Here is a 14,961-nt window from a genome sequence, read left to right as displayed (position 1 = left end):
GTGCCGCTTCACAGGCTCCATGCACGTGGTATAATGTGTACATAAGGCCTTAATAATATCCAGCATGCTAGATGTGGAAGCCTGTATTCCCCATGGAGAATCCATAAAGTGGTATTCCGGTTACTGGAAGTTATTCCCTAGCCACAGGATGGGGAATAACTATTAGATTATTGGGCCCCACACCAATCGTGAGAAAGGGGGGGGCCCCATTTTCACCCAGGCAGCGCCCCTGACTTGAGCATCGGAGCAGTTCATGCTTCGATGCTCTCCTTTGCCCTGCGTGATTTAGCATTATCTGGAGTTCACTTGATTGGGTCTGCAATCTGGAAGGTCGGTGCGGAATGGAGGCACGGAAGCACTACGGAGTGCTTCCGTTGGGTCTCTCTCCATGCCTCAGCACCGCAAAAAAGTAATGGGTCTGGATCAATCTGCGGAATTTGATCTTATACTTGAGAACGCCTTTTTAGGTGCATTAATGTAGGGCCATATGTACACAATCTAGTTGTATTGATGTGACATCCATAGTAGTATATTTTATTGTCATATAATTCCCCTTGTACAAGCTGTACGTGGATGAGTATATAAACTAATTGCTGTAGTAAAAATGTAGTCCCCGAACAGTACCAGTTATAGATTTTTATTTAAAGGGTTTCTACCATCAGAATTTGTGTTATGTAGCTGACACTAGCGATGTGCTAGTGTCAGCACTACATAACAGTATGTTTTTTACATTTGTCCCTGCGGCCGTTCTCCCAAAAAAAAAAAAAAAAAAAAAAAAAAAGAAAATGAAATGCTGCGCTTGCGCCGTCCACTTCTGTATTCGGCGCAGTGAGTGAATGACGCGCTTATGGTGTCTGCTTCCTCACTGTGACGTAGTCGGTGCTGAATCTACGCCCACATAGCACCTAGATGCTCATTAGCATATTGTACAAGTGTTTTTTGGGGGGGGAGAACGGCCACAGAGACAAATGTAAAAGAATTGGTAACAATTAAAGTTTAAAGAAGATTTTTTTCACCTCCCGTAACGTGTGTTTTAACATATCATGGTATCCCAATTAGTCAGCTACATAACAGAAATTCTGATGGTAGAACTATGTGCAGTTCATAGACTGGTCAGCAGAGGGCGCTCTGTAATCATTGTATTTAGTCCTGAAGCTTTTTTGCTGCTTTGCTGAATGTGCTCTCGTATCTTTACATTTGCAGGGCCACACCTTCAAGAGGATTGTGCTGACAATATACATCTGCGGAAACTTTGCCTTTTTGATAACATTCTTGGCTGCAATTAACCAACTTTGAAGGAAACTCTGGAAAAAATCCTTATTGCTGCTATTCCGGCCTGTTTTACTATACAAATCCGTCTTCTATACTCAACATTTATCATCCGAAGGTCCACGTACCTAGTGCTGCACCCACTGCGACAGGATCAGAAAACTTTTACTTTTACCTTGACCTCTGCTCAAGCGCCTAAATGAAGTCCGTGCTGCCAAACCGGTCCTGAAAATTATTAGTTTTTATGCTTTTATTTATGCAGTTTGTTGCTTTTTTTTTAAGGGAAAAATCATCCTTGTGCCTCTGTATCTGGGCTCAAGTTGGCCATATACCTTAGATCACGGAGGCTCAACCTGTGGCCCTCCAGCTGTTGTAAAACTACAACTCCCAGCATGCCTGAGCAGCCTACAGCTATCATCCTACAGCAGGACATTGTGGGAGTTGTAGTTTTGCAACAGCTGGAGGGCCACAGTGGAGCATGCCTGCCTTAGATCAATGCCAGCTAAGCCTGCTCATTATTGTGGGACCGATCGACCATTTAATACATTTGGGGACCTAGTTGGATATAAACATGCCCAATCCTTCTTCTGTTCATGGGTGACAAGCCACCGCCAGCAGTTTCTGGCAGCGTCTTTCTCCCTTCTTCCCATTAGAACCCATGCAAGCTTGGGCGCTTGTGCGTGTGTATGGGGTGGAGCGGAGAGAGAGCTGTCGAGTGTAGGGCCAGCTTTAAAGGAACATTCTAGACAAGCTTATCCACTTAAAGGGATTTTCCAAAAGTTTAATATGGATGGCCTATCCTCAGGATTAGTTCATCAATATGTGATCGGTGAGGGCTCCCAGCACTGCACCAGTTAGCTGCATGAAGAGGCTGCAGTGCCAGTGATGTCATATTAGTTGGTCACATGACCTCTGGGCTGCAATACCAAGCGCATCCACTATACAATGTACGGCACTGTGATGAGGCCTTGGCACACACTGGAGTGCTGCGCCTCTTCACACTGCTGATCGGCGGGGGTGCTGGGTGTCTGACCCCACCGATCAGATATCGATGACCTACCCTGAGGATAGATCATAGAAATTAAAGTCCCGCAAAACCCCTTTAATCTTACAGATTTATGGCACACAGGATGCATTCAGATAATCCGGCAGACTTTCTTGTCTTATCTCAGGGTATATAGGGGCTATATTGTGCCTTTAGTATGGTCTCCTCCGGGGCCGTTTTTAAGATCTTCTTCTTCTTTCTTCATCCATCCTTCAGGGTTCAAAAATGGAGCAAATTTTTAAAATTTTTTCTAATGAGTCATTTTATAAGCATAAGACTAGTCTGAGAAATTTTTGCTGTTGAAAAAAAATGTTTTATGCATTTGATGTGCATTAAATCGTAGGCGGTAAGACGAGGCAAATGTGTGAAAACGGATAGCTGGCGGCTTTAGAACAGGCGCGTCCACGTGTCCAAATTTTATAATGTCTAGGCAGCTATACTATAGTCGTACACGTTTTCGGCACATGTACCGTGGTTGTACTGATGGAAATGTCGCTCTGACACTTGTAGCAATTGTTTAAACCATTGATGGGTTGTCGTTCTTATTAGAAATTACTATGCAGTACTTATGGGGTATTCCCATCGCCGACAATGGGGGCATATCGCTAGGATATGCCCCCGTTATCTTGTAGGTGCAAGTCCCACCTCTGGGAACGAAGCCCCGACAGTGGTGGCTGGAGGACACCAGTCTGGCCTCCACCAAGGGCTCTCCCCGTAGAAGTGAATGGAAGTGCACCGCGCATGACCGGCCACCGCTTCCATTCACTTCTATAGGCCCGACAGAAATGGCAGAGCCGGCGTTCTGCTATTTTCTGCGGCCCCGTAGAAAAGGAATGGAGGGTGGTTGCGCATGCGCAGTGCACCCTCCACCACTTTTGGGGTTCTGTTCTCGATATTGGTGCGGTTCCCAGGGGGCATATGCTAGCGATATGCCTCCATTGTCCATGGCCTATCCTCAGGATTAGTTCTGAGGATAGATGAGACCGCCCCTTTTTAAAGGAGTTCTCCAGGCTGTAGATGACCTCTGGGTTGATCATGCATCAAAGTGATGGGAGTCCGATCGGCCGTTTTGGGCTGCCATGAAGCAGGTTCTTGTAGAGTGTGCGGAGCTGGAGGAAGACAGTGCCATACGCAGGGCAGTGGCCATCCTGGGGTACTGCAGCTATGCTCCCATTCAAGTAAATAGGAGCGGAGCTTTAGTATGCCGGCATCAGAAACTACTGTGTATGGAGCCTTCTGCTTCCACACTGTACAGTATTAGCTGCAGAATTAGTGGGGACGTGGGGCACACACTAATCTGATATTGATGACTATCTTTAAGATGGATTATCTCCAGCCCGTAGAACCTCTTTAACAAGGACCTGTCATGTCTGTTTTAGTAAATCACTATATTTTTCCCCATAAAATGACACTACTTTTTTATTTTTTCCGCCAGTTTTGCTACCTCTCCGTAGATATTTTCACATGCTGCAGATTTCAGCAAAAATGTTCAGCTTTATTTTAAAGTCAAAATCAGGATTGGATGTAAAAAATCTGCCATTATACTTTCTGTGGTTAGGATCCTCTCCTAGTTTTGGCTTAAAAATCTAGAAGAAAAATACCGACCAAATCTGCAGTGTGTGAACGCGGCCTTACTGCTAGAAAGATGTCAGTGGATGCTTCCATTTTTCTTTCTTCTCAGAGTAATTAAGAAAACTGTAACTTCGTCAGTAGAAACCCAGAAAAAAAAAAAACACTGGAGCCTCTGCCTTTTTAGGAAGTCACCAAAATCACTCATCTGAAGATGGTCTATGAATGAAGATTTTGCTAGAAATGTATTTATTGTATAATAAATATTTTACTTTCCGTTTTAATAATTGTGCTTTAAGAAATAATTTTTTCACAGAGTGGCCAAGCGGATGTTTGGGTTGATGTCAAGGCAATTGTTTTTTCAAGGCAATTGTTTGTCGCACTTAAACATTTGTAAAATGACATTGGAGAAGCGCACTGCATGCAAACAGGTGGCCTCGCCCTAATCTATTACTGCCATAGGCCGCACAAGCGTAATGTGGACTTAAGGACACGTGGTCCCCTGTGAACCGCGGTAAAACTGCAAACAAGAATCGCTAACTTAGAGGCGACCTGTCCTGACATCTCGGGTATAATAAATAATTGTATTCCCCATGCAATGGCAAATCTGTGTTGTGCTGTTCCCCTGTTACTCCTCCTAGAAATGAGTGAATAAAGTGGGTGTGTTAGCAGATGGAGGTGTATCCCTACACACTGACACTGTCCAATCAGCGCTGACTACACTGTGTAGGAACATCCCCATCCCTTTCAAAAGCAAAATGGTAACAGCTAGGTTAGGTTCAGACCTTCATTTAATGGATCCTGATGAAATGCTGCCTTTTGGCTCAACAAACACTGTTTTTTGTCTGACCGGAAAGTGACCATTATGGTGAACGGCTGTATCCGGCTAGACCAGATCTGGTGAACTCCGGCAGAGAACAGCCTGCCAGGTCAGTTAAGTGGAGGTGTGAACCTACCCTTAGCTTTCAATCTATTCATAAATGTTCAAGAGGACTAAGGGTACTTTCACACTAGCGGCAGGACGGATCCCACAGGCTGTTCACCCTGTCAGATCAGTCTTGCCGCCGCTCCGTCCTCATTGACTGACTATAATGGGGACAGGGCGGCGCTCCGGCATGGCAAGAGGTCGCTGGACTAAAAAGTCAGACATGCAGTACTTTTTAATACAGCAGCCTCTCACCGTGCTGCACCGGAGCTCTGCCCCCCCCCCCCCCATCCCCATCCCCATTATAATCAATGGGGACAGAGCGGCGGCAAGGCGAAATTAGCGGCAGGTCGGATCCGACAGGCTGTTCACCCTGTCGTATCCGTCCTGCCGCTGTGTGAAAGTACCCTAACAGAGGAATAACACAATGCAGAGTTCTAAGGAAACATGCTCCAGAATTATTTCATGGGAAATGAATGTATTTTACTAAAACAAGATGATCACACTTTAAAGGGCATCTGTCAGCAGTTTTGTACCTATGACACTGGCTGACCTGTTACATGGGCACTTGGCAGCTGAAGGCATCTGTGTTGGTCCCATGTTCATATGTGCCCGCATTGCTGAGAAAAATAAAGTTTTAATAAATGTAAATGAGCCTCTAGGAGCAACGGGGGCGTTGCCGTTACACCTAGAGGCTCTGCTCTCCAACTGCTGCGCACTCTGCACTTTGACAAGGCCAGGCAGTAAAAACGTCTTCATGCCTGGCACTGACAATCAGAGTATAGAGGGTGTATCATTTGCAGAGAGAGTAGAGCCTCTAGGTGTAATGGCAACACCCTCATTGCGCCTAGAGGCTCATTTGCATATATTAAAGCTTTAGTCTTTCTCAGCAATGTGGACACATATGACCATGGGACCAACACAGATGTCTTCAGCTGCCAAGCGCACATGTAACAGGTCAGCCGGAGTCATAGGTACAAAACTGCTGACAGATGCCCTTTCAATAAGCTGCCATCTGTGGCCAAAGTGAGCATGAGACCAGCAGTGGATCCTGGAGAGGTGTCTACCAGTCAAGGGGATCTCATGTAGTCACAGGACACCAGGTCCTGGTGTTTACTCTACTGGCACCTCTCAAACAAAGCGTCAGCTCACCCACATGACATTGTTATTCATAGCACACATGGTATAATCCCGCTGGGCCAAACGCAAACTACAATGATCAGAATACAAAGTGGGAACCCACGGAAGCAGACAATGCCCGACTGTTCTCAGAAGAGCTGCTAGATTCGCTTCATTGTCCCAGGCACCATCCGGGGTGGTCTTCTGTAGGTATGCTCGCTAGTGGAAGGGGCCGCACGGACAATGAGCATAATCTACGCTCTTTCCGTGGCTAATTGAGTTGACGTGAGAACGGGCTCTGGAAGATCTAATCGCAACAGCTAAAGTGAAAAAGAGCCGTATTACTTGATTTAATCTGATATTTAGGCCAGAACAGCCAGCAGCGCCTGAAATATAATCCTTATCAATCATGTTACTGAATTAACGTTGATAAATCCCGAGCTCATCAGATCAGCTCGGCTTTTACGCTAATGTGATGCTGCAGATAGCCGTGACCTTTCCGCCTCCCATCCTGTAGAGTGAGTGGCATTTACAAAAATGAAAGGGTCATCGGAAAACGACCTACTGTGTAAATTAGGTTTTTATGTTGTAAATAAAAATTTTTTTATCTACACTTTAATCCTAAAATCTTCCAGTTTTGGCACTGGCCTCTAGGCGCACACGGCCTAATTTGTGGAGATTACTTTTAAACATGACCACCAGAGAGAGGATGACTATGAAAGAACCTGAGGAGAGATAACACAGAATCTTCCATTCATAATAGGAGTCCTCTCCTGCATAACGGAAACCGGCCGGATCAGTTATGCTGGCCATAGACGTCTATTATGACGGAATGCCTCTATATGTCCCGTAGTAACGGAATCCATAATGCAATTCCATGCGCAGGTCACAGAGCATGTCTCACCTCTGATCTATTGTGATGGCCCATGTGGCTGCTGTAGAGATAGATAGAGATATATATATATATATATATATCTCTATCTCTCTCCAAATGCTGTCACCAATATCTCAGGCAAGATGGCTGCCTACATAACCTTACATAAGAAATACAATAATATCATTAATCAGAAAATAAAAAGAGACTAGGAAAAAAGGAATGTGTGTGACTATCTGGTTTTAATTGGCAGGAGTTTATGAAATTAGAAAAAGGGAGACAGAGTGTTACCCAAAAGGGTTTTATTAATGTTTCAATCTGATAATTGTTATTAATAATCGCAAAACTTCATGTTTTTTGTTTTCTCATATTTCACACACTTAGATTTTTACCTTCTAGTTTCTAACAGAGTCTCTTAAGATCCTCACGTCTGAAATAAAATGGCTTGAGTAAATATAAGCTGTGTCAATCAAGACATAAAATTCCCGTCCTCCATTAGGCTACGTCTACACGACGACATTTGTCGCGCGACAATTTTTATAATGGCAGTCTATGGTGTCGCACTGCAACATGCTGCGACTGCGACGCAACAGTCGCAGAAAATTGATTCGAGATGGATTTTTCTGCGACTGTTGCGTCGCAGTTGCAGCATGTTGCAGTGCGACACCATAGACTGCCATTATAAAAAATTGTTGCGCTACAAATGTTGCAGTGTAGTTAAGTCGCGTGACAAATGTCGTTGTGTAGACGTAGCCTTATGATGCTGGGTTTTGGCACCTAGAAGAGCCCTTTCCACAACCCTTGGGTCAGTTCCTCGCCCCTTCTTTGCTATCAGCGCAGTTCTTCCGGAGAGGAGAGTCCTGGGCAGATCGCCAGTAGTGGAGGGACCAGGACCAAGCACACCTGTGTCTCCTGTCGTCAAACGCCATTAGCAGCTTCCTTGTCTTCAGAGGCATAACCTCTAACTTCCAGCACTCCAGCTGTTGTAAAACTGCAACTCCCAAGATATACACTTGCTTGGCTGTTCTCAGAACTCCATAAAAAGTGAATGGAGCATGCTGGGTGTCGTAGTTTCAGTTGGAGTGCCGGAGGTTAGCCATCACTGCTGGTATGTATGCCCTTAACACTGTCATATATTAGGAAATCGGACAGTAGTCCGGCTACTAAAGGGGTTGTGTTACCTGACATATTGGTGACATATCACCTCTGGGACCCATACACCTATCTCTAGAACAGGGCCCCCAAAGTAAACGAGAGCACATTGCGCATGCTTTACTTCTATGAGAATTTCGAAAATAGCTGAGAAAGCGCTCTTGGCTATTTTTGAAAGTCCCATTGAAATCAATGGAGAGAACACTGTGCGTGCGCACAGGAACTGACCCAAAAGGGAGCCTGAAGAAGGAGCCGCTGAAAGCTTTCCATATGACTTTTTCTGATGAGCCAATAAAGGTATCACTTTTGTATTCCGTAACACAGGAATATTCTACATCACATTGTCCTATCAAGAGAACAATAAAGCTGGCATGCTGCTATCCCCATTCTACACATCCTATTATCACGAGGATTACCGTTCAAATAACAGTCTCCTAACAGCCGTTGTAAACTGAAAATGGATTCGTATCTATATAGGAGGTCTTATCGTTTCTGCTTAGTGCTACACAAAGACAGTATTTTCTATCTCATTTTCAGAGCTATAGTACTGCAGAAATGAAAAAGGAAAATGGCCACATTTTCTAAAAATATATATATTTTTTTATGAATATTGGGGCACATTTGCTTTTGAAAATTCATCAGGTGTTTGGTGCAGTTTTGCATTACATTTACCAACTGTTTACACACTTTTCTATGCTTTTTACGACTCACCTGACAAGGGGAAAAAAGACTATGCAGCAGCACTCTGCAAACACAAATAAAGTACAATAACGCCATAATTATAGAAAACATTCTGGTTCTAATGCTACGCTTATTTAGCAAATTTGAGATTCTTGGCAAATACATTGTGTACAAAATTATTTGAGCCCGTCTGCAAAACGTCAAGGTGATCTCTATAAAACGGGAACCTAACACTAAATCCTACCTGTTATGTGCCATAATGGCCGTCACATGCATGCTGCTTTTTACAATTTTTGGTGCCAATTTGCAAAATAAGCGTAGCATTAGCACCAGAAAATTTTCTATATTTATATTTGTGTTTGCAGAGTGCTGCTGCATTGTCTTCTTTTCTTTGTGTTTCTAGCCATGGCAGCGTGCACCTTCACATTAGGATGTGCTGACTGACCCCCTTTTTTTTTTTGCATTTCACCTGACAAGGGGGCGTGGCTTCTTGGGAAATAGCACCGCCTAAATGCGCCTCCACGAGACAAAATTTGGGCGCATTTTTGGAGGAACACTATGCCAACTTAATGAAGACATAAACTTAGTGTAACGGGGAGCCGGTGATGCGCTCTCTCTCTCTGCAGTGGCGTCGGCATCCTGCTCGTGAGGAGGAGCGAAGACGCGGCTGGCGTCCTCGTCTTCATGGTACAAGGGGGCGGGGAGGACCTGGGCGCACGCTTCCTCAGCGTAGCCGGCGTCCTCCATCTCCTAGACAACAAGTAGGTGGGGAACTGAGCGCCGATGCTAGTGGGTGAGCGCTCAGGTGTACAGAGATGCTGGACATGAGTCATGTGACGCTGGCCACGTCACATGACCCATCAAGAGGACCTATTTAAACAGGTAACCTGCTGGCCACAGGTTGCCTGTGATTGGTCTTAAGACCTGCATGTGTGACTTCAGTTTGTTTGACCTGGGCTTGTATTTGACTTCGACCTTGTATGATGTGATATCTTGGCTCCTGACTTCGGCTTGTTTTGACTTCGATCTTGTATTACCTCTTTTGTGCTTGCGTTATCTCCTGGCTCTTGATCTCAGCGCCATTGTTTCTATTGCTAGCCTGGGAAGCTCTAACTTCCATGTGGTGTGTCTTTGTGTATAGTTTCCTCCCTGTGTTGTGTCTCCCCTTTCTTAGGCCCCTGCACGTACGTAAGCTAGGGACTGCCGTCCAGTTGTGCCCCGTCGGTGAGGACGGACCGTGCAAGTAGGTGGGGACACAGGTGTGGGGGGAGTTAGGGCCGTACTTATCCCTACCTGTTTGTGACACTTAGACTAGGCAGGTTTTCTGGTGCATGGATGGAATTTTTGAAGCTTGATAAGAATTCAAGGGGAAATTTGGCTCCGTGATTTACAATACTCAAAATTTAGAAAGGTCCAAGCCCCAGAATAATAAATTTGTCTAAGTGTGCCGCTACGCGGGCAGGTTTCCTGATGCGGTTTCGGAGGCCAAAATTAAGAGTGGATCACAAAAAGAGAGAAAGGATAAAAGGACAGATACGACTTCTCGCTTTTTAATTAACTCCTTGTTTTGGCTTCCAAAACTGTAGGAAACCTGTACATGTAGCCGTACCCTAATATTAAGAGTGAGATTGGTATTCTTAGACAGTGTAAAATGTGACACTAATGGTACATCTGCCCCACTGAGTTTATAAATCATGTGTCCAAAAAAAATTGGAGCTTTAAAAATCCATTAGTCTTTATTGATTTATCATGTTAAAAAAATACAGTGATAGTTTTTGAACTAACATGATGAACCAATAAAGACTTATGGATTTTAAAGCCCCTTGCAGACTAGCGTTCCTCCCGCAGCGAGTCCGCAACGCAGCACCCGGCCTGAACTCCCAGCGCTGCCGGGGGGGGTCACATAGCATTATTTTGATTTATGATGCTATGTAACCCTCACAGTTCTGGAATGCAGTGGATAACACTGGCAGCATTATGTCAGTATTATCCAATACATTCCAGAACTGTAAGGGTTACATAGCATCATAAATCAATATAATGCTATGTAAATCCAGTCAGTGCTGGGAGGTCAGGCCGGGTGCTGCGATGCGGACTCGCTGCGGGAGGAACGCTCGTCTGCAAGGTGCCTAAAGCTCCAATTTTTGGGGAAGTTTTTGGACGCATTGCCGCTGGTCTGCAGTTTTCAGGTACTATCGATGGTTTGCTTCCTTTTTCTACTTGCATTTGTTTGATGGAAGTGTCCATTTAAAACTTATTCTGGGACTTTCTCCATCTGCATTAATTGCACTTGTAAGCCTATGGATCCATCTGTACATTATTCATTGCGGCCACAGAGAGTACAATTTGATGGGAACCTGTCATCAACTTTATTCTGTCTTAGGCGAGTTCAGTATAAAGATGTCAGGTTCCCTTTAAGTAATGCGGAAAAGAATGAAGGCCCAGTTAGAACCAGCAGAAAACACACACCAGTCCACTTTGTCTTTTAGTCTTTATTTATTTAGTGTTACTGGTGAATTATCGTACGGACATGACAAATAAATAAGAGCAGGCGGGCGACGCAGAGACCACACGTTCTTAAGACAAAATAAGGCACAGCTCTTTAATAGTACGACATGACTACATGCTAGTGACACGCTTGGCTTTATACTGAAAATGGATTCGTATCTATATAGGAGGTCTTATCGTTTCTGCTTAGTGCTACACAAAGACAGTATTTTCTATCTCATTTTCAGAGCTATAGTACTGCAGAAATGAAAAAGGAAAATGGCCACATTTTCTAAAAATATATATATTTTTATGAATATTGGGGCACATTTGCTTTTGAAAATTCATCAGGTGTTTGGTGCAGTTTTGCATTACATTTACCAACTGTTTACACACTTTTCTATGCTTTTTACGACTCACCTGACAAGGGGAAAAAAGACTATGCAGCAGCACTCTGCAAACACAAATAAAGTACAATAACGCCATAATTATAGAAAACATTCTGGTTCTAATGCTACGCTTATTTAGCAAATTTGAGATTCTTGGCAAATACATTGTGTACAAAATTATTTGAGCCCGTCTGCAAAACGTCAAGGTGATCTCTATAAAACGGGAACCTAACACTAAATCCTACCTGTTATGTGCCATAATGGCCGTCACATGCATGCTGCTTTTTACAATTTTTGGTGCCAATTTGCAAAATAAGCGTAGCATTAGCACCAGAAAATTTTCTATATTTATATTTGTGTTTGCAGAGTGCTGCTGCATTGTCTTTTTTTCTTTGTGTTTCTAGCCATGGCAGCGTGCACCTTCACATTAGGATGTGCTGACTGACCCCCTTTTTTTTTTTGCATTTCACCTGACAAGGGGGCGTGGCTTCTTGGGAAATAGCACCGCCTAAATGCGCCTCCACGAGACAAAATTTGGGCGCATTTTTGGAGGAACACTATGCCAACTTAATGAAGACATAAACTTAGTGTAACGGGGAGCCGGTGATGCGCTCTCTCTCTCTGCAGTGGCGTCGGCATCCTGCTCGTGAGGAGGAGCGAAGACGCGGCTGGCGTCCTCGTCTTCATGGTACAAGGGGGCGGGGAGGACCTGGGCGCACGCTTCCTCAGCGTAGCCGGCGTCCTCCATCTCCTAGACAACAAGTAGGTGGGGAACTGAGCGCCGATGCTAGTGGGTGAGCGCTCAGGTGTACAGAGATGCTGGACATGAGTCATGTGACGCTGGCCACGTCACATGACCCATCAAGAGGACCTATTTAAACAGGTAACCTGCTGGCCACAGGTTGCCTGTGATTGGTCTTAAGACCTGCATGTGTGACTTCAGTTTGTTTGACCTAGGCTTGAATTTGACTTCGACCTTGTATGATGTGATATCTTGGCTCCTGACTTCGGCTTGTTTTGACTTCGATCTTGTATTACCTCTTTTGTGCTTGCGTTATCTCCTGGCTCTTGATCTCAGCGCCATTGTTTCTATTGCTAGCCTGGGAAGCTCTAACTTCCATGTGGTCTGTCTTTGTGTATAGTTTCCTCCCTGTGTTGTGTCTCCCCTTTCTTAGGCCCCTGCACGTACGCAAGCTAGGGACTGCCGTCCAGTTGTGCCCCGTCGGTGAGGACGGACCGTGCAAGTAGGTGGGGACACAGGTGTGGGGGGAGTTAGGGCCGCACTTATCCCTACCTGTTTGTGACACTTAGACTAGGCAGGTTTTCTGGTGCATGGATGGAATTTTTGAAGCATGGAAAGAATTCAAGGGGAAATTTGGCTCCGTGATTTACAATACTCAAAATTTAGAAAGGTCCAAGCCCCAGAATAATACATTTGTCTAAGTGTGCCGCTACGCGGGCAGGTTTCCTGATGTGGTTTCGGAGGCCAAAATTAAGAGTGGATCATAAAAAAAGAGAGAAAGGATAAAAGGACAGATACAACTTCTCGTTTTTTAATTAACTCCTTGTTTTGGCTTCCAAAACTGTAGGAAACCTGTACATGTAGCCGTACCCTAATATTAAGAGTGAGATTGGTATTCTTAGACAGTGTAAAATGTGACACTAATGGTACATCTGCCCCACTGAGTTTATAAATGATGTGTCCAAAAAAAATTGGAGCTTTAAAAATCCATTAACGGAAATTGGAGACCGGCGGCTCAACCTATAGACCCTGATGGAAATGGGTGCTCACCTCTCGGTCCACCCAGACCGTATAGTAGATAAAAAATATAATGAAAAGTAGAGGGGCACTCCTTAAATGGGAACAGAAGACGGCAGTCAGGATAAAATGTTATCTAGTTGATATTTAATAAGAATCACCCGCATCAGATATACCATTAAATAAAAAACCACATCATTTCATTCAATAAAACAACATAAAATGAACCTGAAAGGTCCTAATAAAACACAAGAGTTCCGGGGTTCATGGGACACTGCCCACAGTAGCAATCAGTCTCAATATATCCTCAAACACCTAGAAGCGGTATGAGGGATGTGTGGTTGGATGAAATCAATAGGAGCAGTATTGCCACACAATGTCCACCTTCAGACCTCCAGAGCAGGGAAGTCGATGATACAATCAAGTCCTGGAGAAAATGGCAATAGGTACTTCTTACCTGCTCTGGAGGTCTGAAGGTGGACATTGTGTGGCAATACTGCTCCTATTGATTTCATCCAACCACACATCCCTCATACCGCTTCTAGGTGTTTGAGGATATATTGAGACTGATTGCTACTGTGGGCAGTGTCCCATGAACCCCGGAACTCTTGTGTTTTATTAGGACCTTTCAGGTTCATTTTATGTTGTTTTATTGAATGAAATGATGTGGTTTTTTATTTAATGGTATATCTGATGCGGGTGATTCTTATTAAATATCAACTAGATAACATTTTATCCTGACTGCCGTCTTCTGTTCCCATTTAAGGAGTGCCCCTCTACTTTTCATTATAAAAATCCATTAGTCTTTATTGATTTATCATGTTAAAAAATACAGTGATAGTTTATGAACTAACATGATGAACCAATAAAGACTTATGGATTTTAAAGCCCCTTGCAGACTAGCGTTCCTCCCGCAGCGAGTCCGCAACGCAGCACCCGGCCTGGACTCCCAGCGCTGCCGGGGGTCACATAGCATCATAAATCAAAATAATGCTATGTAACCCTCACAGTTCTGGAATGCAGTGGATAACACTGGCAGCATTATGTCAGTGTTATCCAATACATTCCTGAACTGTAAGGGTTACATAGCATCATAAATCAATATAATGCTATGTGAATCCAGTCAGTGCTGGGAGGTCAGGCCGGGTGCTGCAATGCGGACTCGCTGCGGGAGGAACGCTCGTCTGCAAGGTGCCTAAAGCTCCAATTTTTGGGGAAGTTTTTGGACGCATTGCCGCTGGTCTGCAGTTTTCAGGTACTATCGATGGTTTGGTTCCTTTTTCTACTTGCATTTGTTTGATGGAAGTGTCCATTTAAAACTTATTCTGGGACTTTCTCCATCTGCATTAATTACACTTGTAAGCCTATGGATCCATCTGTACATTATTCATTGCGGCCACAGAGAGTACAATTTGATGGGAACCTGTCATCAACTTTATTCTGTCTTCGGCGAGTTCAGTATAAAGATGTCAGGTTCCCTTTAAGTAATGCGGAAAAGAATGAAGGCCCAGTTAGAACCAGCAGAAAACACACACCAGTCCACTTTGTCTTTTAGTCTTTATTTATTTAGTGTTACTGGTGAATTATCGTACGGACATGACAAATAAATAAGAGCAGGCGGGCGACGCAGAGACCACACGTTCTTAAGACAAAATAAGGCACAGCTCTTTAATAGTACGACATGACTACATG

The 14,961-nt window shown here is 44.2% G+C and overlaps 1 protein-coding gene across 1 annotated transcript in view; it reads left to right on the top strand.

The window, feature by feature from the left end:
* LOC122943660 (putative ferric-chelate reductase 1) overlaps positions 1-4,167 on the top strand; it is a 30,646-nt gene extending 26,479 nt beyond the window's left edge. The window contains exon 16 of the mRNA XM_044301570.1: positions 1,204-4,167. Coding sequence (XP_044157505.1) covers positions 1,204-1,296 — 93 coding nt within the window. The 3' untranslated portion in view covers positions 1,297-4,167. The remainder of the gene's footprint in view (positions 1-1,203) is intronic.
* The last annotated feature ends 10,794 nt before the right edge of the window (positions 4,168-14,961 follow it).

Source organism: Bufo gargarizans, chromosome 7 (assembly GCF_014858855.1).
Source record: "Bufo gargarizans isolate SCDJY-AF-19 chromosome 7, ASM1485885v1, whole genome shotgun sequence".
In the NCBI taxonomy this organism is placed as follows: domain Eukaryota; kingdom Metazoa; phylum Chordata; class Amphibia; order Anura; family Bufonidae; genus Bufo; species Bufo gargarizans.
This window is presented reverse-complemented; position numbering and strand designations above follow the sequence as displayed.